Source organism: Lonchura striata, chromosome 14, assembly GCF_050655825.1.
Source record: "Lonchura striata isolate lonStrDom1 chromosome 14, ASM5065582v1, whole genome shotgun sequence".
In the NCBI taxonomy this organism is placed as follows: Eukaryota; Metazoa; Chordata; class Aves; order Passeriformes; family Estrildidae; genus Lonchura; species Lonchura striata.
In genome coordinates, this window is record NC_140716.1 from 10,500,855 (window position 1) to 10,527,894 (window position 27,040).

Genomic DNA, 27,040 nt, shown 5'->3' on the forward strand with positions numbered 1-27,040 from the left:
TCTCTGGCCACAATCTACATTAACTTCTTCAGAAAATCAGAAATGTTTTAAATGGCAGGAAGTAGTAACCAAAGAAACAAGGAAGCATGGTACAGAGCTTAAAATATAAGCTAATACTGGTATTACTATTTATCCAACATAAAATGTAGATTTTCAGATCGGAAAAGCTGGCCACCCAAACTACAACTTTCCTTACCTGCAGAAGGCCTGCAAACTTAACTACTCCCCATCCGAGTCTGGCAATATCTGGTTCAACCAAACTCATCTGGTAAATATCCACAGCCAGGAATCTTTGAACTTGACCCCCATCCTTTGTTACGACTGTACAAGCAATCAGATCACTGTTATCTAAAGGGAAGGAAAAAGGTTACATAACATTGAAGTTGAATATTCTGGGGTGTGGGTATTTTACATAACAGAAAATGTTAACAAATAAAAATATAACAACCTTGACAACACATGGTTAAAGCTTCTGTTCACATTTTTAACAGATACTTTAACTTCCCTCTCATAGGTCCAAGGAAGGGGAGAAAGATTTTAATAACAGTGGTTCAGACATACAAGTTAAATATCAGATGGGTACTATATGCACTTTGCTTTCTCTTACCACTTTCATTACCTTCCAGAAAAACAAACTCCCTTTATGTCAGGGGTAAAATTGCAACAGTTCCAATTTCTTTCACGACATGAAGTCTCAAGAAGTCTTGTTAACAACCACAGCCAGACCCAACACCACTGTAGGCCATTATTTCTACCTTGTTATAAACGTTGTCTCCTGACACAAGCTACTTTTGTACACATCTGAAACCTATGCTGGCTCTTGGACACACTTCAATTTCAAGAATATTTGGACTCTTCAAGTAAATTGTAGCAGTGCTTTCACAATGTTTGTTAAATGAAGTGACTTTTTTCCTTTATCCATGTATTTCATTCACTTATACTGAACAAACATGCCCTCTCTTACTCCAGAAATCCCTCCAACAAACCCCAAAATACATTCTCTGCCATTTCCTCACTGCCCCGTTCTAGGTCAAACACATTACTCATGAAAAGGGACTAAATCACCCTCTTTACACCAGCTGAAATCTACCAAGCAGCCCTTAAACTGGCAGTGCCAACCCCTAGCAGAGCTCTGCTAATTCTACTAAAAGCTGTGTTTTCCTTTGCTTCATACTGATACTTTCATTCATGTATTTGATGCACACAGGTCTTTTCCTCTCTCTAATCTAGTACAAGTTACAGCAAGTAAAATATTGTGAAGGCTATACAAAACAGTAGAACTTATTTACTCATCCAAACATCCAGACAAGCATTTAACACCATTTTTTATACTAGAAACATTTGCAGGATAAACTACAAGTGGAAGTGTACAGCTCTTCACAGTGGTAGGTCATACAACAAGAGACAACAGCCACAAATTATGGTCAGGAGGTGGAAGAAATTCTTTTGTGCAGCAGGTTACCCAGAGATGTTGTGGAATTTACATCGAAAGTTTCCAAGCTTCCAAAACCAAATCAACTTACTCTTCCTCACAAAAAACCCCCCACAACACAAGTGAGACATCCTTTCCAACTAACATTTCTATGAATCTACCAATTACTCTTTACCAGCAGGATCCATTCAAAATTAATTGGGTGGTAGGAAAGAAAGGCATGAAATATAGAACCCTAACACAATTAATGCTAAACAGTGTGAATGTACTGTGAGCTTTTGAAATTTGAGGAAACAAGTTTAATCAATAAATGCAATACATACAGGACATGATTTGGTTAACATGAGGATTGATTGCTATTACCTTCTCACAGGCTTGGAAGGCTCAAGAAATCCATACAGGATTGGCAAATATTAATGTAAGAACCTGTGAAGGATTTATTCCTGTTTTAGAGATGGAGCTGAGAAACCAGGCAGAACTGGATATTTCTTATTTTGGTATGCTGTCTTGCCTCTTTTATTCTTTAACCAAATTAATCTATCAACATGATTATTTCAGTTGAGTTGAATTCCTGGAGCAGTCCTGTTCTTCTCAAGACACAAAATGCTTGGATTAGGACTCTCCAAACACAGTATGTCAGGCTGATGAGTCTTTTGGGAGATTCTCAACTAACAGGCCACAACATCAAATACAGTTGTGGAGTTCTCAAATTCTAGTTTTTGACCAGTATTTACAAAGGTTTTAGTGCAACAGCAAGCAGGTTACAATACTTGCTGTACAAATTCAACTGCCCAAATACAAAAATGCACTACTTTAAGAACTAAAAGGGCAGAATGCTTTCCAGAACAGAAAGTTTTTATTTTAGACCTGACAGCACCTTCAAGAGAAGCATTACTGTAAAAGTCTTTCAAAGAATAGAAAGGAAAGTTACTCATTTATTAGGCAACTGTTACAGGAATCCTTTGAGCCTATACAACTGAATGTAGTCTATTTACATGACTCTAGTTCACAGCTGCTGAAGAGTCAAACTGTCATCTTTGATGACAAAAACAGAAGAGAAAGTGTGGTTAAAACATTTTCAGTGAGCTGATATAAGAATACTTACAGCTATGCTATGAAACAGCTCGAGATACCCAACCACATTCAGATGAAAATATAAAGCCAATTAAACTTCAGTACTATTCAAATTTGGTCTGGGGATTACAGTGAACCACAAGCTGAATGGCTCCCTGGTGTGACACTGCTGCAAAGAACTAGAGTGCCTCTTCTGAGATTACCAGCAATGCCTAATTTCTCCTCATGCAAAATGAAGCTTGTAACCAGTTTGGACACTATACCTCCATTATATGGATCCAAGATTTCTGTGAACTTTCTCCAAGAAAAATCAAAGCCAAGGAAAGAGAGTTCATAGACCTAAGCTTCTTGCAGTGCTGAAGATGTAAATTAAGTGAAAATAGTTGCCTGTGTTTATGAAAACATTTTCCTGAAAAGATTGTATTGTAAGAAATCTTTATGAACATAAAAGCTACTTCATATGGTCTAAATGCACCTGATCTGCCTTGGGGCTTGATCTTTAATGATTTTATAATTTCCAGTCATCCCAATTCCAGAAATCATCTGCAGACATTAAAAGCTCTTACAGAAAACTTTTAGCCCTTTATACACACAGCTGGCAGCCCAAGATAAGCATTAGGCTGGAGATAGTGAATACAGCACCTCCCATTTCACAGGAAGAACTCTTCCCAACAGCAAGCAGCCCTTCTGGGATGACATTCTGCTTTACTAACTAAGAAAACAATCAATCATGAATCCACCTTGCTCCCATGAAGTACATGTAGTAGAAGTTAGAGGATATGTCCCTGGTCATACACCTGGCACCACATTTTGGGTTACTACTCACTTTGTCACAAATATGACAAGTTGTTCTGGACACCTTTTTTTAGCTGACCCCAGTTTGAGCAGGAGGGTTGGACTAGATGGTCTACTGAAATTCCTTATAACTTCAATTATTCCATCATAAACTTTACTAAAATCTTTATTTAAAAATGTTGACTGGGATGGCCTTTTAAAGCCTGCTCACTCTGTCTGCCAAGTACGCAAAGAACCTTAACTAGAATGTTATTTTTTTTCTATTTCAGCAAAGAAATAACATCTTTAAATGTATCCTTATTTATCTCTTGGCTATGGCATTTAAAACATTGAAGTAACAGAATCCTGTTACCACCTGAAACCAAGCATTGAGGCTGTTAATTTGAGCTGCCAGTGACTTGACACAGTGAGCTGCTAAACAAGACTGAAAACACTCCCAGCCTCACAGGCTGTCTACGTTAGACAGTTATCACAAAATACATAATTGCTTCAAAACTATTTACAGTAGAAAAACACTGCAAAGTAATGGTAGTTGTAATTCTGGTGACAGCATATCCAGCAGTATGGAATGAAACTTTTGTGGAATTACCTGACTCTCTATTCATACATTCATACATACTGGTGACAACCTTTTAACTACACCTAAAGGTTCACATTCAACATATGTGTATCAAAATATTACAAATACTTTTCTACAAAAAACTTGAATCTCCCTCATCAAGGTCACATAATACAGCAATATTCCGTTCAGGCAAAAAGAAAAAAGGAGCTATTTTTATACAGTTTTGTGGGATTTTTCCAAATGAAAACAGTAGCTGAAACCATTACTGGATCATGTTAACCTCTACCCCCATCTTGAAACAATTTGTATACAAACAAGCATAAACACTGAAGGCATCTTAATGTTGCCAAGAATTTTAAAAGCCTTGTATTAATAGAGATTGAGGAAAATTTGTTAAATCAACAACACCTCCAAAGTGATATTTTAAAAAGGCACAAAAATGTAATTTTTTGGGTCATGCTTTTCCCACTGCAAAATCTCTTCCAAGGTATGGCACCTATGCAATCATGGGCATCCTATGTGCTTTATGCCAAAATGCTGATATTCTCCTTCCTCTCTTGTTTGGGCAAAGACTCAAACTGGAAAATACATTTTTATGCTACAATACACAGTAGAACCTCAACACCATGCTACTTCAATTCAGGTAGTTTATGTAAGAATAGCAGTAACAAGCAGTTTAGGAGAAAAAAAAAAAATCAGTAACTTTTGTGTCAAACTATTTATGAAATTTAGGGGCTACTTACTCCAATCCAAGGCTACTTACTCAAATCCAGAACATCATCTGCCTTTATCAGATCTCCCTCCCTTGTGAGCGGTAACTGAGTTTCCAGCTCACCTTGCAAGTGCAGTGACAGTGAACGAAGCATAAAGAAAACTCTGATTGCCTTGGGAAATTAAAGAAAAGATTATCAGAATATTTTTACACCCAGTACTGCATATTTTAACAGAATCTTACAAACATTTATTGGCTTTTACAACCCTGAAATTTGCTGTCCTACAGTAAATCATTACAATACATTTAAAATTGTAATTAAAACTTTAATTAATTTTAAATTTAAAAAGTAGAATGCAATTTCCAGCTTAGTTAAAAAAAGACATGAAAGAAACTGAAACATGCCATTTATTTTCAGTGAAGTAGAAGCAGCAGAGCTTTTGTCTCACTGGCACACTTAATAAAGATTGTGACTTACAGGGAAACAACTACAGGAGATGTGTAAGCAAAAACAATCTTGGAATATTTGTATTTAATCATTACTTTAGGACTGATTGTATTTACAATGCTTCTATGCTACTGACACCTATACAACCAACCTTCAGAGACTCTCACATTTTGAACTTAAAACAGAAATAACTTTTCTGGCCAAGTCTAGCTAACATGTTTACAAGTTAAGAGAGAAACAGAGGGCATTTCTGCATTTTAATTTGCTGTTCTCACTAAAACTAGCCACATGTAATGTAACTTTCTCAGAGAACTTAATTTATATTCTCAGAAGGTCTTCATCAGGGCAAAGCATTCTGAAAGCTGCTACAGTCCCAAGAAACTTTCAACAGCTGCTCTGTGAAATGAATATGCTAGTTTTGATTTACAGATTCATGACATATGGTATGCAAAAACCCAAAGTGTCAAAGAACAATCATTTTATTAGCCACATTTTGAAAGGCACCATTTATAATCCTCTTTCCCTACAAGAACTGCATTTTCAGTACAGCAAATGAAAAATCATTTTTTATTACTTCCGGTGTTCTGCTTTTTAAGAGTTTTCTACACAGTAATTCTGTGGTGTACTGTAAATTAACTGCTGCTTTACAGTAACAGCATTGAATTCATGAACAGCTGCAGTGCCCAGAAACTCCCAGATTGCAGGAAGTATTAGGAAAAACAAACCTAAAGTGCTTTAAGGGAAAACCCTTCACTCTATTTTTAAAATCAACAGAACAGTGGCTCCTGGGAAGTAGAACTGTGAGTATTTGGCCAGCTCTCTACTGGCAGTGCTTCCAGGAATTTCTGGCAGAACAAGGATGAAGGGAGGGAAGCCATGTATCAGGTTCTTCCATGAAATTACCCCAAATCAATGGCTTTGGTACACAGCTGAAATTTAACAGGGCAATATGATTATGTGGAGCAAAGGACATCAAGGGTATCTAAAAAAATAAGATAATAATACTATTTAATTCATAAGAACAGAGTCACTTTAGAATGCAAGATGATCACTCCCATTTAAGCAAACTGCATTCTAATGTATTGTGGACATACTGAAATTATACAGGATTACTATAAAGCAGTTTTCCTACCAAGTGCTTCAAGAATAATTAATAGTATTTGGTTTAGTATTTGCCAAATTCAATCAAGAACAGGAAAATCCTGGCATTTTTGGTAACTCAAAAGTTAAACTCAACAACATTTTTGTTTGAGTTTGGATTTTTTTAATTTGGAGGGCAACCATCACTCAGCTTTCACTTATCTTCCCCCTCAAACCTCTACCTCCTAGACTGCATTAGTTTTTATCACATTCATTTCCTATAAAACTAATGACAGTCATCTCCAAACATGTAATCACACATCTAGTGCAGAATAAAGTATAGGAATAGAAAATAAAATGAGAACTTCAGCCTTTGCAAAATGAAATGGAAACTCTGCTGTGCTTTTTACAACACTGACAGCCCTCAGTTTGTTAACAGTATCAATATATTGTGCCTAACACATTTTATGAGATCTCAACAAAACAACAGAGAAGTTCCATGGCCTAGAATATTTTTGGCTGACTTTTGGTTAACTTGGAACAAATATTTATTTCTATCTACATTAAAGTATTAAGCACTATGATGCTTATTTCCTCATTTATATACATGCTATATGTGCAAAGAAACAGCAATTTGCAGGGAAACCTACCACTATCTTATTACATTCCCAGGAAAAGGTGTTCTTAGTACTTCAAAAACTTCTCACAAAGTGAGATTTTTGAGAGCTTCTCCTAAAATTGTCAAAGAAAATAAGAGCTGCCACTTACATGGGCTTTCTGTAGCAAGGAAGTAAGATCCTAACAGTTAAGAACTCATAATCAAAGGTCTCTTGCTAGTGAAATAAACCTGGGAACTTTTTTGAATTGTTTCAGAGCATGCTCAGAATTAGATATTTTTCCATTTGAAACCATCATTGGAACCTCAGCAGGTTGAGTGGCAGCAGCAATGTCACAAGATCTACCCGAGTCCAGCATTTTGTCATGGCAAGTCAGCCAGGGTGAGGCAGCCTGGCTGGAAGGAAGCAGCGCAGGAAATGATACCGAAACCTGAGCGCAATGGGACTGAGGAAGGAGCACCAACAAGAAATCATTCTGGGAATTCTTGCTGATGGATAAAGACCCTTTCACCCCAAAGGATCTACAGGAATATTTGTATTGATTGTTTTATTTCTACCAACAGAAGTTAAGCTATTCCTTATTTAGCACATGAAAATCCTAGAACAGTCATTTCCCACTAATGTGCATTTCTAAGTATCTTTCTGTTGAAGGCCTCAGAGAGAATTTCAGGAAGCATTTCCGCTTTCTAAGAATAATACTTTTCAAAACAATTCAGTGTATTCTAGCAAACAACTTGCTGTGATAACAGAAGCTATGTGGCTTATAAGCAATGAAAATAAACCTTTTCAGGAGATTCCTGGAAATATGGGTTTTTTCCCCTTCAAGAGCATTTGAATATACTCACATAATACACTTATATAAATGCAAAGAAACTCAGAGAACAGCACTTTCCAAACAATGATTTTGTGCAGTAACATCTCAGGCTTACTGACACTGCAAGGCTTCCAGGACACACCCAGATAAGGGCCAAGAACAGATTAACCAAGAATGGAAATAAGGATATTGTCGTTAAAGTCAACATCACTTCTACAGATTGTGTCAGTCACAAAAACAGACACTTTGCTGGTTCCCTCCTCATTCTCAAATCTCTATCACAAATTACTTTGGCAAGATGAACTCTCAAGTAAAATAAATTTTTTTGCCATGTCTAGAAATATGAGCAATACAAAGCCAGTCAGTCTTCCATGGAGATTCTTACAGGAATATAATTGAGATATAAACTGAGATAGCAGATCACAAAAGAAGCTGACAATATATTGAGTGCCATCAAAATGCCTTTGTACGTAGCTTTCTGCATAGTCTGGAAATTTAAACCTCAGTGCAAGAACATGTTGTGTTGACTAGACACAAGAAATCAAAGAAAAAGTATCTCCACTGGGGCAGGTAATTATTATATATACTCTACACAGATCTGTCTTCATCAAGCTTTTATGATTTCATGGATTAAGTTTTAAAAGAAAAGTATTTGTATTCCTAGAATTGCTCAATGGTTTTGGCATCATTTTGTCATGAGCAGATGTAAGAAAACTAGTCTTACTCACTCTTCGTGTTCTTTCTACATCTCCACAAGGCAACCTTTTCACAAAATCAATCCCAGTCAGAGGTGTCCCCGTTGGGGGTAGCAAGATCGAGGCATCCATCATCAAGTATTCTACATTCATAGGTTTCATCTACAAAAATATTTTTGCATTGCTTAGTATACGGAACAATAAACATTTGCCTCTAGTTTCAAATGTAACTCGTTGTGTATTTTAAAATTCTGAGAATTTTTAACACGATATCTTAAATAAGACATTGCATGTCCTTACATGCAATCTCTCATTTACATGCAATATCTCATTGTTTCCAGACACAGTGCCAAAGTTTTCATACAAATAAAACACAGAAAAAACTCCAGAAGATTACAGAAAAGATATTTCCCAAATACTAAAACCAAATTCTGCCAGGTTTGATTTTAAGTATTGACTTAAATTTGTGGTTACATCAATCACAAGGATTGATGTAACCACAAATTTAAGTCAATTGTAACTTTTTCTCTCCAAAAAGTACTTTCTCAAAACAGAGAACATGCTGAGCTTCTGACAGATATAGGAAGATTTTAATGTTTAGGGAAAAATAAAAAATCCAGTGTCACATCTAGTAGGCTGAAGCAATTTTATACTCAATTTTATAAATAATGGACATTTATTAAATAAAGAGCTGTGAGATTTCACATAAATAATTTATGTAAGTATAGACACAACTTCTCAAGAGACAAAAACACAACCCAGGTTTTTTTATCCTACTCCCAGCAATAAAGTCCCCACTGTCCTCAGCAGCTACCAGTACTTTTTCTTGTTCCTGTGCTGTATCTGGGTTTGAGCATTTGCCAGGGAAGAAGGGGTCTCACTTACTGTCATACTGCGGTATTCATCTTCAAACATATCCAGAAAAATTTCTTCTCCCTTCCAAAAGAAAGAACATGGACATCCCATGAAGCCTCTGTTGGTTCTGTATAGTGTGTCTGTGAAGTGAGGCAGGGCTGCAGGGCACTGCTGAGCCCCTCAGCAGCACTGTTGACACCTCTGGGGAAACACATTTAGCAAAGGGAAAGATTTCTTTGCAGCCCCTGGAGGACCATGGTGGAGCAGGTACCAACACTACAGCAGGCAGATGTGCTCTGAAGGAGCTGCAGTCTGCAGGAGCCACACTGCAGCAATTGCTATCCTGAAGGACTGCAGCCCATGGAGGAGGGGACCCACACTGGGGCAGGGGAAGTGTGAGGAGGGAGAAACAATAGAGAAGCTGTTGTGGATGACACCAAACCCCTACTTCCCATTGCCCCCGCACCACTCACACGGGAAGAAGGATGAAGAGCCAAGAATGAGGCTGAGCCTGGGAAAAAGGAGAGGTGGGGGACACCAGTGTTTCAATTTGTCTTTGTTTCTCACTATCTAGATTTTTTTTTTTTTGCAATAAATTAATTTCTGTGAAGTTGAATCTGCTTTGCTTAAGACTGTAATTGGCAAGTGACCTCCCTGTTCTTTATCTTGACAAGATATTCTATTCTCCCTCCATCCCATTGAGGAAGGGCAGTGAGAGAACAGCTGAGTGGACCTCTAGCAGCCAGCCAAGGTCAACCCACCACAAGTTACTTATTTTTTTGTAAGCCACATTGAGTAAACATCCTTCAAGAGAATTCTAAGAAAAACAGGAAGATATTTCAGATACTTGAAATCTGTCACAGTTTTATTGCTCCTTGTTAATGGCTAGAGCTAAAAAATTTGATTTCTTTCATTGTTTACAACACATACGTGAAAGTAAAAGCTTCAAAGGTTTCCAATATAAAAAAAAAATAGGTAAAATTTTAGATCATTTCAGATATAATACCAACAAAAAAAAAGTCAAAACCAAACATTCCATATTAGTGTCAATGGTAAACTTGATCTCCAGTACAAACCCTGTGAGTATTCCAACAGCCCTTTGTGACATATGACAGGGTGGTATGGGAAGGGCGGAAAGGAGAGGAATTCTCCAAGAAAATGCTTCTTTTCTATCACAAATTTGGAGTTTCCATCTTTAAAAATGTGCTTCTTTGGTCACTATGTAAAGACTGGGCTGCAGATATTCCCTATATGTAAAGGACCTTTTTCTTACAGCATTTTGCATATTTACCTTATAGAAACGACGAAGGAGATGAACACTTTCCTCCCTTGCACCCTAGGAAAGAGAAAATGCATTTCAGGGAATACATACACCACTTACTTATTAGTCACATTAAAAAACCCACCCAAAGACTCATACAGAACAGACTGTCTAATAATTCATGGCCTTAATCTCAGAATTTGATAGAATACAGTTCTTGCACCTATGAAAATGCAGCTTGAGTTTACTATTTATTATTTCAAAAGCACTTTACATTATTAAGAGGGATAACATACAAGTTTCAGAGAGACCATGAAACAGAAGACTTGGAGAAGTTACAAATAAATAAATAGCAGAGATGAGAACACAGCATAGGTTATGATGTTCACAACACAGAGCTACCCATGCAAAGATGTTGTAGAAGCTCTAATTTCACATTAAGGCTTATTGCAATTAGAAATGAAAAGAAATTTATTCAACTATAATCCAAGACTCAGAGACCAATAATGCAGTGACTGGCAATTTGAAAGAAAATACTCACCTCAAGACAATCAAGGTGAACACTTTTTATGATCCTGCCATTTTTGGAAAACACAAGCTGCTTCAGCAGTAGGCAGCCAAGTTCTAAAGTTGCCAAACGAATTTTTCCATCTGTGAAATGAAAATTTCAACATACAAAATAGTAGCAGTTTAGTTACAGCTCTTCTCATCATCCCATGATCTTAGACGTCTGTACTCTTCCTGCAATTGTCAACCCCAACTCTGACACAACCCCATCAGACAGGGATGAGTGCTGGTGTTGCCTTACTATGTTGATGGCTATAAAGAAAAAACTGGAAGAGTAATTTAAAGCAGAACATTCAGTAAGAAGGCAAAGATTAATTGAATAGTAAGCCCAAACATTGGTTTTGCTGCCTTTATCAATCAGCTGCACAGGTTGAATTATTCTAAAATTACAAAAGGATCCCAGACATTTGGGATGGATTAAGTTACAAGGTGAAAGGAAGCTTTGTATATAGCACACTAATAAGGCAGAGCTTTCCCTTGAAGGGAGAAAATGAGATATTCTACACAGCATGCATCAAGTTGAATAAAAAAATCCCCCATTTTCATCCTTCCCAGAACTTCCCTCCCCAGACATGCCTTTATTTAAATAAATACATATCCTCATTTGCACTCCTTCCTGATGCTGCAGGTACAAACTCTTCATCTATAAACATGTTTTTCATCTCTGACACATCAGCAGAAGTTAATATGCTGTAGAACAGTTTTGCAAGTCAAACAAACAGATTTTTATTCTACAGACATTAAAAATTTTGATAATGTGTCAGTTTCTGGGGAACACCAGTTCCACCCATTTAAAGTTTTAAGGGGCAAGTGCAAGGAGGAGAGGTGTGGCTTGAACAAAAATCGTATTTTCATGGAACAGCTCATGGAACATTGTAACTCTCATCTCACAAAAAAAAAAAAAAAAAAAAAGAAAGAAGAAAAACCACCATGTTTTCTGCAGAACAGTTCAGAACTGAAAATACAATCCGAGATTAAAGAAAGTATGGAAAAATTTGCTACCACCTAGAGCTGACAGACAAAGGATTGCTATGAGCAAAGGACAACATAGTTTTCAAAATCATGTCTCAATTGAAATTATTTTTACAAGCAAAGATGAGACAGACCATATTTTCAGGAGGAAATCCATTAAGGTAAAACCCCTCAAAATCTCAATTTTTGTTTATTCAAAAGTGCAGAAAATAGGAATTAAGACAACAGATGCTTGTATAGTTCTGAGTATAAAAACAGCTACTCAGCACAAATCCAGTGTTTCTGGTTTCTCACCAACCAAGAAAAAGCCAATAGTTATCTTTCACAAACCACATCTACATACTGCTCATCAAAGAGCATGCTGAACAGTCACTTTCCCCTCAAAGACAAGAAGCTAAGGAACTTTTTTCTACCTTCAAGAATTTCACCTTGGAAAACAAACCCTGGAAAAGCAATACCTGGTTGTGCAGCATAATTCATTATCCTGATGAGCCCTTCTGCAAGGACATGATTATATGAATTTCTCTCTTCAGCATGTTGAGCTGGAAGTTGAATTCTCTCCAGCTTGACTGAGTCAAGTCCTTTCATGGGGGCGAAGCAAAAAAATGCAAATTAGAAAATAGAGTGTGCTCTGAGGCAAGCATTTAATAGACCACAGCAGTTTTCTCAGAAGAGAACAATTAGCAATAGGAAACTAGGCTTTGACTCTGTATTACAAGGAAAAGGAGGAACAACAAAGACCAAACACATTGATAAAACCCTCAAAATTCTCAGCCTTAAATGGGGTCTACTGCATGGCAACACTCAAATCCCAAAGTGGCTGGTGAAATGCAAATGATTTTGCTGTTTCTGAAATTCTCAGATTACTTGTTTGCATCTAAATAAAGTCAAGCCATACATCTGGAGAGCATAATGGCTAAAGGGAAGAAGATCACAGTCTGATTTTAAATTCTGCTTTAGTAGTTAAGTAATCTGTTCATATATGTTTAACTAAATAGGAATTTTATTTTGTAGTAGCCCCATTTAGTATCCTCCCCAACACATAAAATTTTCAATGACTTGTTACGTAAGGAAACTAATCCCATCTTTAACATATTCACCTAAAATGTCAAACTTATTTCCCAGGAAAGACTGGTTTGCTGGGAGACGTCTTAGAACAATACACAATTATGGATTGTGGGGATCTTCCTGTCCTGTTCTAAAGAACAGCAATAAACAACCCCATAAATCAGAAGATGACTCTATTGAGGTTTACAGTTTCTTCCAACCATGGCCTTGCAGTTAACTCTATTTAACAGCACTCACCTTTGTTGTGTGACATTGCATATAAAAGACAGAGCACAAAGAGGGCATAGTAATCATCTTCAGGACAGTCCAGTGCATTATAGACCATATCAAGAAAAGGCCTGTGGAAAGGAGTAATTTAGAACCAGTTAAAAATAATCTATAGAAAAGTGGGTAACTATCTTATTGTGCATGTAGCTAGTGGAAGAGGCAAATTCACAGTAATGCACATTTTCAGGCACTATAATAAGAGTTCTGTTATAGAGTTTCTGTTGCAGAGAACTCAGATTACAGCCATGCTTTGTATTTACATACTGACAATAATTCCGAGTTTTAACAGGATTTATTACATAATACTTTCCCAAGAGTTGCTTGTTCAAACATTTACTGGGTTGTAAGTATACAGAATCATTGCAGAGCTTGCCTTTAAGTGCATATCTAAGTAAATATAAGGAGCTGTTATCACTGTTGTATAAAACAGACTCTTTCAAAACTCATGTGCTGAACAGAATTGAAAAGTTCTTATTATAACAAATAAGCGTTTTTACCAGAAGTTTGAAGGAAGCTAGGTTTTTCTAAAACAACTGTTATACTGTCCAAAAGTTAAAGGAAAGAAAAATTAACTAGGAGGGAGTATCTGAAGAGAAAAAAAAAAAAGCTTTGGATTGCAGATGAACTCAGTTGTCCCGAGTTTAAACACTTGTGACCTACAACACATATATAGGAAGTTACAAACAGTGCTAAGTTCACCTTTTCTTTACCTGTATCTTAGAAAGACAACAAAAGTCAGCGTAATCCAGAAAGCATTTGGACAGATCAGATATGGCTGAGATTAATCTGATACAGGCAGAGGCCTGATGGCAAGGCAGCTTCACTTCTGGTCTTAAGATAGCTTGTATCCAGCTAGTAGCTCAAGAGCATATGCAAAAACTAACTATATTTTGACATCCAGATAAATAAATGATGTGTCAGTGTAGTGTCACAGTCTGTTAAACTATACTTTAATAGGAAAGAAAAAGTATCCTTACATTATCTAAATTACATTCAAAGAAAACACATTAAAATAACATCAAAGTCACAGAAGCAAATACATTTTGCTGTGTTCATGCCTAGCAGACGAGAAGCAGGCACTACGAACTCCCTGCTGTGGTTCCTGGGGGCCAGAAGGGCTGGCAGAGACCAGGACACAAACCACTTCAATCCCCACTCCAGACCTGCGGTGCCCTCCCGGTCACACCGAGCGTCCCAGGAAAGCCGTGGTGCCCAAGGCATAACAGAGCACTGGAACTTCCTGGCAGCTCCAGGCACGTGGCAGCACAGTGCTCTTCTTACAGAAACCAGGCAGTGACCAACAGCCCAGCCCACGCTGCTCCCTGCTCGGCTCATGCCCCGGCAGCACGGCTGTGCATTTCTGAGCCTGCATTACAGAGCTCCTCTGCCAGAGCTGCCACCGGCAGGCATCCCTCTTTGCCCAAGTTCAACGCTGCTCAAAGTGCTAAAGTCAAATTGCTCACATATTATAGATCTCAAAAGAATTTAACTACTCAAGGAAAAACAACCTAAAGAAGTACTAAAGCTGGAAACAAGCCAAGAGTGCCTTCAGGTTTCCTAAGCATTACCCAAGCCCTACAAGCTTCGTGACACCCTCATAATGGGGGGCTTTTCACACCATAAAATGAGTTCAGCTTCAAGGTCTAAAGAACAAAGAGGACCAGGATATTAAAAAACTTGAATGCAAGATAACACTTGGCTTGTTTTCAGACCAACAGCAGACAGTAAGCAACCTAAACCCTAAACTATAGAAGTACTATTTAATATTATTTCATTAAAGCAAATCTTTTACTGGGTCAAAGCTGCTGAGGTATCAGTAGTTGTTCCATTAACACCAATATTACACAGTATTAAATTACTTCTGTGATGTCTAATGCATTTTTCATTGTTTTCCCCCACACACTAATTAGATTTATGAAATTATGAAACCTGACAAAAATCATTACAGCAGCAAGAGATACCATTTTCATTCTAGATGCTTCTTCACAGCATCTTACTGGCATTATCTGTCTCAGCCACAATAATCTGAAGCTGAAACAACTTCCAAGAATCCTCCTCACCAACGTTCCTCATTTAGACTAAATTCACAAAAGACCCAGAAAAACTTCAGCCTAAGAAAATAGCAACAGAAGCCACAACACAGCATGAGGACTTGACATGCTTTGGAAAAAAGCTTTGCTGTGCAGCATTTCATAAAATGAAGCTAATTTAAAACATGTCTTTAAGCTTAAAAACTTTCCAGTAGTGAGGCCTATCAAAATAAAATAACACCTAAAATACTTAAGCTTTTTCTTTTGTTTTTCACAGTAGGAAAAGGGCTAAGGGAAATTAAAAGCTTGACTTAGCTTTTACAGCTGCAGATTTTTAACTGCCATCTGTGTTGTTTTCCATTTATTTTTCAACAACTGTTGGACTGTTTTAAAAAAATGCAGTTTTCATAGTAAAGGCTATATTTATTTCTTAACTCTGTATGCATTTGCTTCCTTTACTAGTCTTTTACTAAGGCGTTGATAGAAGCTGCAGATCAAATGCCATACAAATGTTCCTCAAATTAATTATTCTTGTGGAGTATGTCCACAACTGAAGACTGCAATACTAGGAGCACATTAATGATTATTGCATGTGTGTAAGCTTCAGTTCCAGTATGGCATTTTCACTCCTACATGGTGCCTTATCCACAAGGTTCAGTGAGTTCAACCAGTGTAGGACATAAATGACACATACTGGGGCAAGTCTCTTGAGAAATTTAGCTGCTGTTTCAAATATTATACTTGGCATAATATAATACAACATCTTAAGCTATAGCAGCTAATCCACTGACATTTCAAAAAAAAAAAAAAATCGCATATAAAACAAAGGCCAGAATTGCCCTATACAAGGTATATCCTTATTTTAAAACTGTTTTTAGCTCTGCACATTCTTTGATGTTCCTTATTTTTAGAAAAGGTGCAGAATGCTGTGAGACCACATCTTCAGATCAAGAGAGGCCTGAACTGCAGACACTTGCCAAATGCACTGTCAGTTCACTTCTAAGCATTCTCAAGACCCAAGCATCCCAGTCACTTTAGTATTCTATGCACTCACTGCCAATTTCTTTCTAAAAGCCATTTGGCACATATTTTAGTCAAATTATCAATAATCTAGAACTCTGTGTTTTAAAGCCAGTTCAAGTCAAGGTTCAATTTAACTTTTACAATTAAATTAAATGTTATCTTTATTAATGAATGTAATCTAAACTACAAAGCTATAATGGAGACAGAATGAAATTCTGGGAATACCAGGCAGCATTTCCCAAGTTTAAAAATAAATTTTAAATCCTATCAAACATGTGCATTTCCCCAGTGGACACATTTGCAATTACTTTTGTGCCAGGGACATTTGGTTTCTTAACATTCTATTAACAGGAATGCAAAATCTCTAGTGAGAAGGTGTCTTAGGGGTATTCATTATATCCAAGCTTAAATTTTGAAGTCGGGGTAATTTCTGCTCCCAGAAACACTTATAAACTGTATTTCCAGTAGAACTTTCCAATAATCCTAAAACATACTAATGGACCCTGGAAACAGTACAAAGGTTACAAGAGTTTGCCTAGAACTACTGCTACAAAAATTCTGCCAAACTCATCCCTGAACTGAAGAATTTTCCTTGTTTTTTTCTTATAGGTGCATACAAAATGGAGAAATGCAACAATAAATATAATTTAAAAAAATTTACATCTTAGTTTAGATGTTTTAGAAAATTACAGAATGGAAACATTTATATTCTATTTTTGTTGTGTTAACAGTCTGTAAATTAACTTTACCAACTTAATGCATCACAACTGCCAAAGGAAAGCACAAACTAAAAAGGAACAGGATAATTTCCCAAATGGAGCAGTAGAGGGACTACACCTCACTTTCATATTGATTCATTCATTTGTGATCCAGAAAAAACCCTTTAATTTTAACCTGAAGCAGATCTGAAACATCCCTTTAAGAAAAGCAAAAGATTTAAGGGGAGGGTAGGTAAAGAAACAATTCAGCACCATCTTTTTCAGTTCCTTTATACCTGTTCCAGTTTGTCATCTCACTCCCAGAAGCAGCTGCACTCTTTTCTTCATCTGTTGTATTCTGTTCTGTCACAGCAGAGATGGACAACTCTGACAGTTTACATCTCTCCATGATTACCATCTCTATTTCTAAAAAAAATCAGAACATACCACCAAAACTTGGTATTTTCAACAAGGCTATCACAAGTTCTTCTGTATTTTCTGTTTGGTATTAAAAGCACCTCATGCATCTATATATAAGAGATATAACCATTACCTCAGAAAGGTTAATGAGCAGATGTGGGCAAAATTTCTTCTCAGTAAAGAACTTGGCTTATATTTCTTTAAGGAATGTAACACTATAAAAATGTATACATATAAATAAAATAGGTAAAGAAAATATACACATCATTTTCACAAATAAGCCACAGTCAGCTCCCTTCCCACGCAAACCACAGGAAGAAAAGCCATAGAACCTCTTTCTGAAAAAAAGATTTGTGAAAAAGCTGGTGAGACTAAGGCATGGGTGGACATCAAGTTTCACTGAGGGTGTAGACAGGCCTCTGCAACCGCAGCAAACAGGACACTTGGTCCCTAGCGCTTCTCACCTACTGAGTTTCAGGAGAACAAACAGATCTTGCCTTCCCTTAGGAAATGGGACAAAACTACAGCTAAATGCACCAGTTTGAACAGTAGATTATTTCAGATTTTCTTCAAATCATGGTGGAAAATACACCATCAGTTATTTCACACCATTTAAGGAAAGTCTTCTCAAAAAGACTGTTTACCTAAATCTAAACTCAGTCATGTTTGGACAGGACTGTCAAAGCCTAATGCTCTTGCTTTCAATTGCTTGCAGGCAATCCTGCTACATTTTTCTCAATTTATGTTTAATGTAAGTAAAACATTGTATACATGCTTCTAGAAGTTACTAACCATAAAATAAACAGTTATAATATGCTAATATGTAAGACTACTCATCCTATAAAAGCAGTTCTTAGGTTTTCTACATCAAAAATGCAGAAAAAGTCCAATTAAAAAAACCCCACGAGTTAAAGATATTTTCAGTTTTGAACTATTGAATATCATCTTCCATCATGTACTGTCACTTCTAGCACACTTGTTACATTTTATCATTGAAACATACATAAAATACTGCTGATTATCTTGCAAAGGTGAAGTGGCTCCAGCTCTCCCTTACCACAAAAGGACAAGCTACAAAGCTCTCAAGCTTGCTTATCAAGTGCCCACAGCCATGAACACTGAGGTGCAAGGCATGCATTGTGATAAGGGCCAGGACCTACAGGCAGATATGAACACACTTTCAAAGCTTCTAATGAGAAGTACATGTTCTCACAGCTTGATTTATCATGAGAAAAAAAAATCCAGCCAAAGCCTTAAACAAATGTCCCATGTTTACCTAGAGCAGCAAGAGAACAAGTCATGTAACTAATCACTAGTTCCATCAGTAAACAAAAGTACCTAAATTTTGTAAGCATTGTTTTCTTGCTGAAAACCTCACCTTCATTTTCAGTGCTTGTTCTTATGCCCTTCGAACTTGCTTCTGTACCTTTACTTTTGTCAAGGTCATCTTGGTTATCTTCAGATCCTCTCTCCTCTTCATCTTCTTCGCCAACATTTTTATAGTTGGGTCTTTTCTGCACCCTCTTCTTCCCTTTCTGTTTGTTAATTTCAAGAGACCTCTCAAGTGTTTCTGTGGGTTTTATGAAACATCTGATACTTGACTTTGCCTGTAAATTTGAAGAGTGTACACTGAGTTACAGCACAGCATTTTTAACTGTAATTGATAAAGAAACTTCAGTTCATACACAGTGTAAATCAGAACACTATCCACAAATCTCAAATCCATTTTAAAATAGAAAACATTAATACCAAATCATTAGTAGCACAACTATCTCCAAAGTAACATACCCCAAAGATCTATCATTAAAAAGCAGGCCTTCTTGAGACAAGACAATGCAGAAGTACCTATTTCATCACCACAAGTTTTAAACTGAAGGGGTGGGACAGATATCACACATAAAACTCAGACACCTTTTGCAAAATTGTACATGTGTGTTGACAACAGTGTATTAATATGAAATACACCCCTTTTAAAGGTGCAAGGACTCTTTTAAAGCAGCAAGGACAAAATCCAATGCTCTGTGCTGTGAGATTTTGGGTTGGTTTCTTTTTTTGGAGTCTTATGTTTCCCTCAACATCAAATAAATTCCTGCATCAACAAGGAACAAATTACAGTCATTAGTCTTTTTTGGGCCTCCAGACATTGACTAACCAAGTCTGGAAAACACAACTTCATTTAGTAGACTTAATTTACTTGTGTTTTACACAGAGTTATCACAGGATAAGATGGCAAACCAACACCTTATTTTCCTAAGTATTAATTTATAGAACAAGAAAATAAATTTAGATAAATTTCTCACAGAAGAAATTAAGTATTTCCAATAATGTGTCACCCTAACAACATGGATTCTTATGCAAAGTGCCCAAGATGCTACAAGAAGCTCTGCAAATAGAAGGACTAACTTGGGCTTTAACAATTCTGCATCTTGTTTCTGAGCTGTGCTATTAGAGCTCCCCTCTGCCTGCCAGCTGATCACCAGAATATCAAATAAGCACTAATCAGCCAAACCTCTCTGTTACTGAGAAGTGAAACCCATGGTTTGGAGCTTTCTCCCAGGTTTACACTAATCAAGACAGCTACAGAAACCCATTACCTTCCAGAGTTCAAAAGCTCAAACAGATTCAGTTGACACTGCCTAAAGGGATAAAAACTTAACAGCAAGCAAGAGAAAGAAGTAAGACTAGAGTAAATATCAAACTGATTACATTCTCTGCCTTAGGTGACTCAGTACAGTAAGTACTCAAGATCACTGCATCAAAAACTTTAGTGAAAAAGTCTGAAAAAATCCTTCCCTTCACCTAGTTAGGAACATCTATACATAAGAGATTAGGAAAAGATCAGGGAAGAAGCTGTCTACAAGTTAAAAGGCCAAAATGATTCTCTGAATCTTCTGACATTTTGCAAATGTTTTATAGAAATATTGCATAAGTGAACTCACACTTGGCACTGAAACAAACCACATAGTGGGAAGACTATTTTACAATACCAAAAAATCCCCATAATACAAAATTTACTACACTTATATCCCCCAATATAACCTCTTGGATGCATTTTTTGTATGATCCAACTGCAACACAGGAAAGCAATAAAGTGACCAGGTTACCTTTATTGATGGCTTCTGGCCAGAAAAGTAATAAGAAAAGGGAAGAGCACCTTAGATCCTATTATTTAGGGGAAAACCAGAAAAGTAGCATGTAAGTTGCATAACACATTTTCCCCTTTCTGCATTCACTTCTTATTTCTGCATTGCTTCCTAGAATCTCGTAGCTACTTCTTTAAGGAGAAAGCATGTACTTAACATCCTTGCATTTCTCATATGCTGTCAGCCACAAGAGCAAAGTACCATAAGACACCAGTAGACAGTGATGTGCTTGTGAACACTGAGCCACAGTCTGCTCCAAGAAGGAAAGCTGTAGAATAAACCCTGCACAAATATTCGGTTCTGCTAAAGGCAATGAGGCTATATCATTAAAACTTTCTCAAATCAGACTTAAAATTATTTTAGGTATCATTTGGTTTATAAGTTGATTATACAGGTTGAGGTACTGCTAGTTGGTATCTTTAAGATGTTTTTCAGCCACATTTTCAATAATGGTTTATCTTGTGCAACGTGTGATGGTAAAAAAAGGCAATACCAGTAACACCTTTTACGGGAAGGAGAAAGTAGGTTAAAGAAGAAACGTGCACTAGGTAGAACTGGCCCACATCTGAATGATGCAGGAAAACAGATCTCACAGGAATTAAGGTAAACCTTAGTGTGATATCTGACACGTTTAAATTCATTCTGCTGCCTATACATATTCAGGTCTCATTGTGACATAAGGGTTTGTATTTCTTCTGATGATGCCTAAAACCAGAAATACAGGGGAAAAATATGGAATTATGTGGATAACTTGTTCAACGGAGCCTGGGCAATCACTGCTGTGCAGTGATGTTCAGCAGATCTCCACAAGTAAGTGCCAATTCATAAGATATCACCAGTTACAACTGTTGGTCATTTTTTCCACTGATTGATTTACAGTAAACAGTATCACTTGTTCCTCTCATGAGAGCTACCACTGCTCTTTGTCCTAAATAACTCAGGGTATTTTATATTTATTCTCAGTTTTTGTTCTTGTGAAGTGTTCTTTACTCAGTGTCCCAGCAAGAGGACTCTGCATCTACTGAACTCAGTCCTTACTCCATACCTCATTCCACTTTAATTTATCTTATGAAAAAGATTAATATAGATATGAGGTCCTACTTATTTCTGGGTTTAGAAACTATGTGCTAGTTAGAAATTGACAATTACATTTCAACTTAAACACATAAAGACATCTCAGTTACAACAGACGAGCAAGGGTTTAGAAATAGCTGCAGTTCACTGCAATACAGATATCCCTACAACAAGCTTAGGACAGTATCAGAACAGTTATCATGACAAATCAGAACACAAAGAAAGTAGTAAATGATAAATTTGGGTCTGATTTAAGAAAAAAAAATTCTACATTCAGACTAAAAGTAAATTTTAAAATTTGCTTCTCACTTCTCTAACAAGTCTAAACTAACTTCTAGCTTTCAGTATTCAACAGAAGTTTGCAATTTCTTTGCAACAGAAAAGACTACAGCAATAACCCTGCAATGATCCTGATGTACCTTCATTTGTACAGCTGACCTGAGCCTCCCTGCACTGAGCTGTTTATCTGCAGGGAAGCCCAAGCAAAGCCTGCAGCAGTTGTTCCCACAACTCTGCCAATAACCCTGCAGAGCAGCTCCCTCCTTGGCTCCCTTCCCTGGAAGCCAGGCAGAGCTCTTGTGCTGGAGATCACATCCCCTCTTTCTGCACACAACCAACCTCCACCAGTCTAAGCTTTCCCCTCCATGGTCTCACTGAACAATATGGTTGATGTTACTAAAAATTAAGTTTTCTCCCATGGAAGTTTTTCCCTTTACCCACTGCTCTGCACTTCCTTGGACACAGCTCCACCTCTGGTAGCTTCTCTAAGGGTCTACTGCAGAAGGCCAATACTCCTACTAAATATAGTACCAGTTCAGGTACAACAGAACCCCTAGTCCACATGTTAAGAGGACACATCTTTAAGGCCAGTAAGGAGCAGCAACCTAAATATTATCATAAACTTGAGATGAACAGTAGTCTATAGGAAACCCCTAATATTCCTAACATAAGTGCAAGCACACAAACACATGCTATAGGTATTTTGTAACTGTACAGTAACCATGACAGGAAAAGAAAATCTCACTTCTGTAACAACTGGTACTCCACCCTCTTGCCACAAATTTCCTAGCAACAAAGCTTCTTCTGTACAAGTAACACACAATATTCAGAATGCAATTAGCAGAATGTCAGATATTTCCTAACTTAAGTAAGAGATTGCTTTATCTTAAAGCAATCAGTCAACTCCACCATTCTACCGTAGTTTTTTCTAAACAAGGTTAGATTCTAAAATATTAAGGTCAACAGAACAAAACACCAGAACCCAAAAGCTACTGGCCAAGATCAGCTCACACAGCTTCCAATGCCCAGTGGGAAGAAATCTGAAGAAGTTGATTTATCTTAGCGAAGCTGAAACATATCTCTCCCCTTGAAACTCTCAGTGATATAGCAACTATTAGGAAAGAAGGTGTGTGAGAACAAATCTATTGCTTGTTATAAATGAAACATTCAGTCATCAACTGCTGGCCAGTCAGTCATTACAGGACATGTTCAATTTTTAGACAGAACTATAGCCAGAGGCCTGACACAGTTATAAGGTCATGCCCTCCTACTTGTTACCATCCCCAAAATAGGCCTTTAAAAGGTAACAAGTAAGCATTATACAAACAGTGAAAGCCACAACAAAAGGGAAAATATTAAAAACATGACACCCAAAAAAACCAGTAACAACAGTATCTAGCAACATCGATGTTGATTAAACTTGAAGGTAGAAGGCCAATAACAGTAACACTCTCCTGTCTCTCTGTGGCTGGTCTCTTTTCTCACATGATCACTGATGCACAACTTTCAGAGATGATCAGTTTTACTGCTAAAACACTGGGAATATTCAGATGAAAATCTTAAGCCCGGTATTTTTTTAAGTCTCTCATTTCTACTACAAGTTGCCCAAGGAAACAGGAAAGTTGGGCCAAGTAATTTTTATTTCACTACCAAAGGGCAGATAAAAACTGAACACAGAAGACTGGATTACTGAAGTGTCCCATCAAAATGATGGTCAAACAAGAAGTAGTCTGCTGCTGCTCTCCTCTCCTGAACATGAACATCTCGGTTTATCAGTTTCCAGATACCTGCTTTTATTTTTCAAATATTTTCTTTGCCTTAAAAAAAATAAAATTAGAGACAGTTGGCCACTTACTGAGTTTTTCTGTATATCGTGCTCAACCTTAGAAGAAAACACTGAGAGGTCCCCATTGAGTATAACCTCGGCCAAGGAGTTCACCAAGGGAGCATAATGTATAATCAGAAAAACCTATTGAAAGAAGAGCAGAAAAAAAACTATACATATTTACAGAACACATAGTTTCACAATTTCACTAGCTGAACATATTTTTGACCTTGTTATCTTTAGTTTACATGTAAGTACACTAGTAACAGAGACCTCATTAAATTGACTTTAAAACAAAGGAGACAAGGGTATCTGACCTTTCTCTACCTTTCAAACTACCTAGTTGCATTAATTCTTCATATTCTTTCCTCCTTCTGAGAAGTGTAAATTCTCTCTTCAACACCTTTGAAAGGAAACTTGTGTGATGTTCTAGCAAGGAGCTCATTAAAACAAATCCAAAAATTTAATTTTTTTAGAAACAAAAAACTGATTATGGTGCACAGCATCCCCAGACCTTCCTGTGTGCCAACAACTGGCCAGACTCCAGAAAGTTCTGTGCACACAATCACTGTGCAGTGATCCATGACTAAAAGCCATGCAGTAGACCGAGCTGGATCAGAAGCAGCTTTTCTGGCTCTGAAATTGCAGCAGATCAGTGTCAGCTACACAGTGGCTACAGAACACAGGAGTAAGGACCATAATGCCTGGAGCATTGAAGCATTTGATCACAAGTGCTTTGATGCTTTACTCAAGTTTTATGTTTACAATGACTATTCTATTTTGAGCCATGGCTTACAAGTCTGGATCAGCAAACAACTGGCTCCTGGACAGAACCAACTCAGGTCCAGCTGCAATAGCCTTCTGTCAGCTTGTATCCATTTTCTTCACAGGAATATCAAAGCTGGATCCCATATCAGTGGTTCTAGCTGTAAAATTCCCAAATAATTCCTAAGTCATTAAACCTAATCACTGCTTTGAAAATATTTAGCTAAATGTTCTCCACAGGTTTTCTGATTAAAGTCAGAAGCATTCCAGACCTCCAAAAGGGAAGTGATTATTAGCATGTGGTGGTGATCTACATAAAACTTTAAAGTCACAACACACTTCAAAAGTACTTTGAACAACCTCCAAATCACTCGAGCTTCTGCCAATTCAGCAAGCGTTGCTTGACTGTCCACAGGCCTGTTCTGGTGTAAGAACAGCACATGATCCCTTTGTCACAGTGGCTGAGAAGTCCCAGCAGTCCATTTTCAGGTGCTGGCATCAGTCTCTCAAGCACTTGTGTCTAATATAAGAGTAGTGCCTAGAGCATATGCCTGGTGTCAGGAACAGAAACAGTCAGCGAGGTTTGGCAGAACCCATCTCACCACAAACGAACTCCAGGTTAAAAGAGGTGGGAGAAAATGTTTTTCTGCCAGTCACAGAAACAGTCACTTCATGTTCTATATCACATCCCATTCTGATAGACAAAATTTGCTCTCAGTTCTTTATGACTACTTCCATTTTCTTCTTTAAAGAGAATGAAGAACACAGATATAAATCCTGAAGTGATACCCTGTTGATACTTCCACTGAAGGCAAAGACTTTCAAACAGGTCACCTTACACCACTGTATGATGCAGATCCCTTTGGTTACAAGAAGCTACTGCTTCCACAGTTTTATGTATGGTAAATAACCCTCACAACACCACAAGTTTTTAGGTTTAAATTAAGGAGCATCAAATTATATTTTCCTACGGAAAAAAACCCAACCCCGTACTTCTAGCAAAAAGATGAAATTATGGACCAGATTACAATAAAATGAATATTGAAAAATTCTAAGATCAAAGAAAACAAAGTATAAATTCTGTGAACACAAGTTAAAACTATTTTCAGACAATGTAATTTAAGAAAACCAGTCTCAGAGAAATGCACTGAAGACTACAGGGAGAACAGATGAATTTTCCCCACATTACAAAAAAATCTACTGTAAAACTCTTAATTTGAAAATAAGTTCCAGAAGGAAAAAGAGGTGGAACTGATATGAGTAAGAAATAAAGTAAGAAAAAAGTACTTAATTACAGACTTAAGTTATAGGCATAATGAAATTCACATTGTGAGAAAGTGAGATTTTGTAGTGGTGGTTTTGGGGTTTGGGTTTTCAAAGAGGAAAATTCAAACCTGAGATTTTCCATAGCTTAAGCAGATTCAAAATGCAATACAGCATCTAGGCAAATTTCATCTGCCATTGCACCAAGTTCTGACCCAGCATGTTGCATGACTTTTATACTTCATTCGTCAGGGTATGTAGGCAATTTGAAATGCTCTAAAGGTTACCCTGTACAATGGGATCCACAGAAAAATGACATTAACTCAAATAAGAAGCTATTTTATTTGCCAAAAATGTTTTACTTTTTTTCTTAATTAAAACTGAAAGGTTAGACATTTGTTTTGATTAATTTTCTTTTATGTTTTTGCCAAAATGGTGAAAATACACTGTTCTATAATCACAAGAGTACTGCAAAATTTGTTCTGAAACAGGACAAATACTTAAAATACTTACTTGAGAAAGAAGATAGAGAGAAACCTGGAGACTTATTTTTGGACGCTCTCCACCCTACAGAAAAAGTTATGAAAAATGCTTACTTATTTATACAAAGAATTTATATGGCTTAATGTTTTATTTAAAATGAAACTTGTGTTGTTCCACATTCTGATACAAAATATTCAGAAAGCATCAAGCTCTTAATCATTAACATTCACTACTTGTAAACTATGTGAAATGGAGACTCTCTGAATAAGCATATCACTCACTCTTCCTTGGTTAAAAGATTGCAATTAATTCAATAATTAATTACTGTCTCTCATGGTTACTTCAGTAATTTAAACAGGTGAGCATCTGAGAAGTACATTCGTTATCACTATGCTACTATGCATCCAAAAAAATTCTTCCCAGTTAACATTCATTAAAGACTGCTAATTAGCTATTCAGATTGCATGAAATATTACCCAAAACACACAAGTGAATGCAGGAACCTGTGCAGTTTGTTCCACTAAAAAACAGTTTTAGTAAAACCACCACTTAATTTAAACACTATGCTTTAAAAATAAATTCAGCTACATCACATTAAAACACAGCTTCTCTACAAATAGAAGAAATTAGTATCAAACCCAAAAGTCTGTATTTTCTACCTGGACAGATTTTTAGACCATGATAAATTTGCTTTTTCTGCTTTTGCCAGAAGACAAGTAACCTTATCAAAAAAGGAAATCGCACATCTCCTAGCATCACAGAAATTTAAACCCTGTTCCAAATCTGCAGTTCTTCTTGGTCTCCACTACTGTGAGCTT

General features: G+C 36.9%; 1 protein-coding gene across 4 annotated transcripts in view; it reads right to left on the reverse strand.

The window, feature by feature from the left end:
- CLEC16A (C-type lectin domain containing 16A) overlaps window positions 1-27,040 on the reverse strand; it is a 59,237-nt gene that overhangs the window by 19,992 nt on the left and 12,205 nt on the right. For all 4 annotated transcript variants that reach the window (XM_021538011.4, XM_085591738.1, XM_077786840.2 and 1 more), the window contains exons 8-19: window positions 26,253-26,306; window positions 23,742-23,855; window positions 18,769-18,997; window positions 17,267-17,396; window positions 13,190-13,290; window positions 12,343-12,465; window positions 10,887-10,996; window positions 10,376-10,420; window positions 9,115-9,165; window positions 8,263-8,391; window positions 4,627-4,747; window positions 197-348 (exon numbers count right to left, since the gene is read on the reverse strand). In XM_021538011.4, the coding sequence (XP_021393686.1) occupies window positions 197-348; window positions 4,627-4,747; window positions 8,263-8,391; window positions 9,115-9,165; window positions 10,376-10,420; window positions 10,887-10,996; window positions 12,343-12,465; window positions 13,190-13,290; window positions 17,267-17,396; window positions 18,769-18,997; window positions 23,742-23,855; window positions 26,253-26,306 (1,359 nt within the window). The remainder of the gene's footprint in view (window positions 1-196; window positions 349-4,626; window positions 4,748-8,262; window positions 8,392-9,114; window positions 9,166-10,375; window positions 10,421-10,886; window positions 10,997-12,342; window positions 12,466-13,189; window positions 13,291-17,266; window positions 17,397-18,768; window positions 18,998-23,741; window positions 23,856-26,252; window positions 26,307-27,040) is intronic.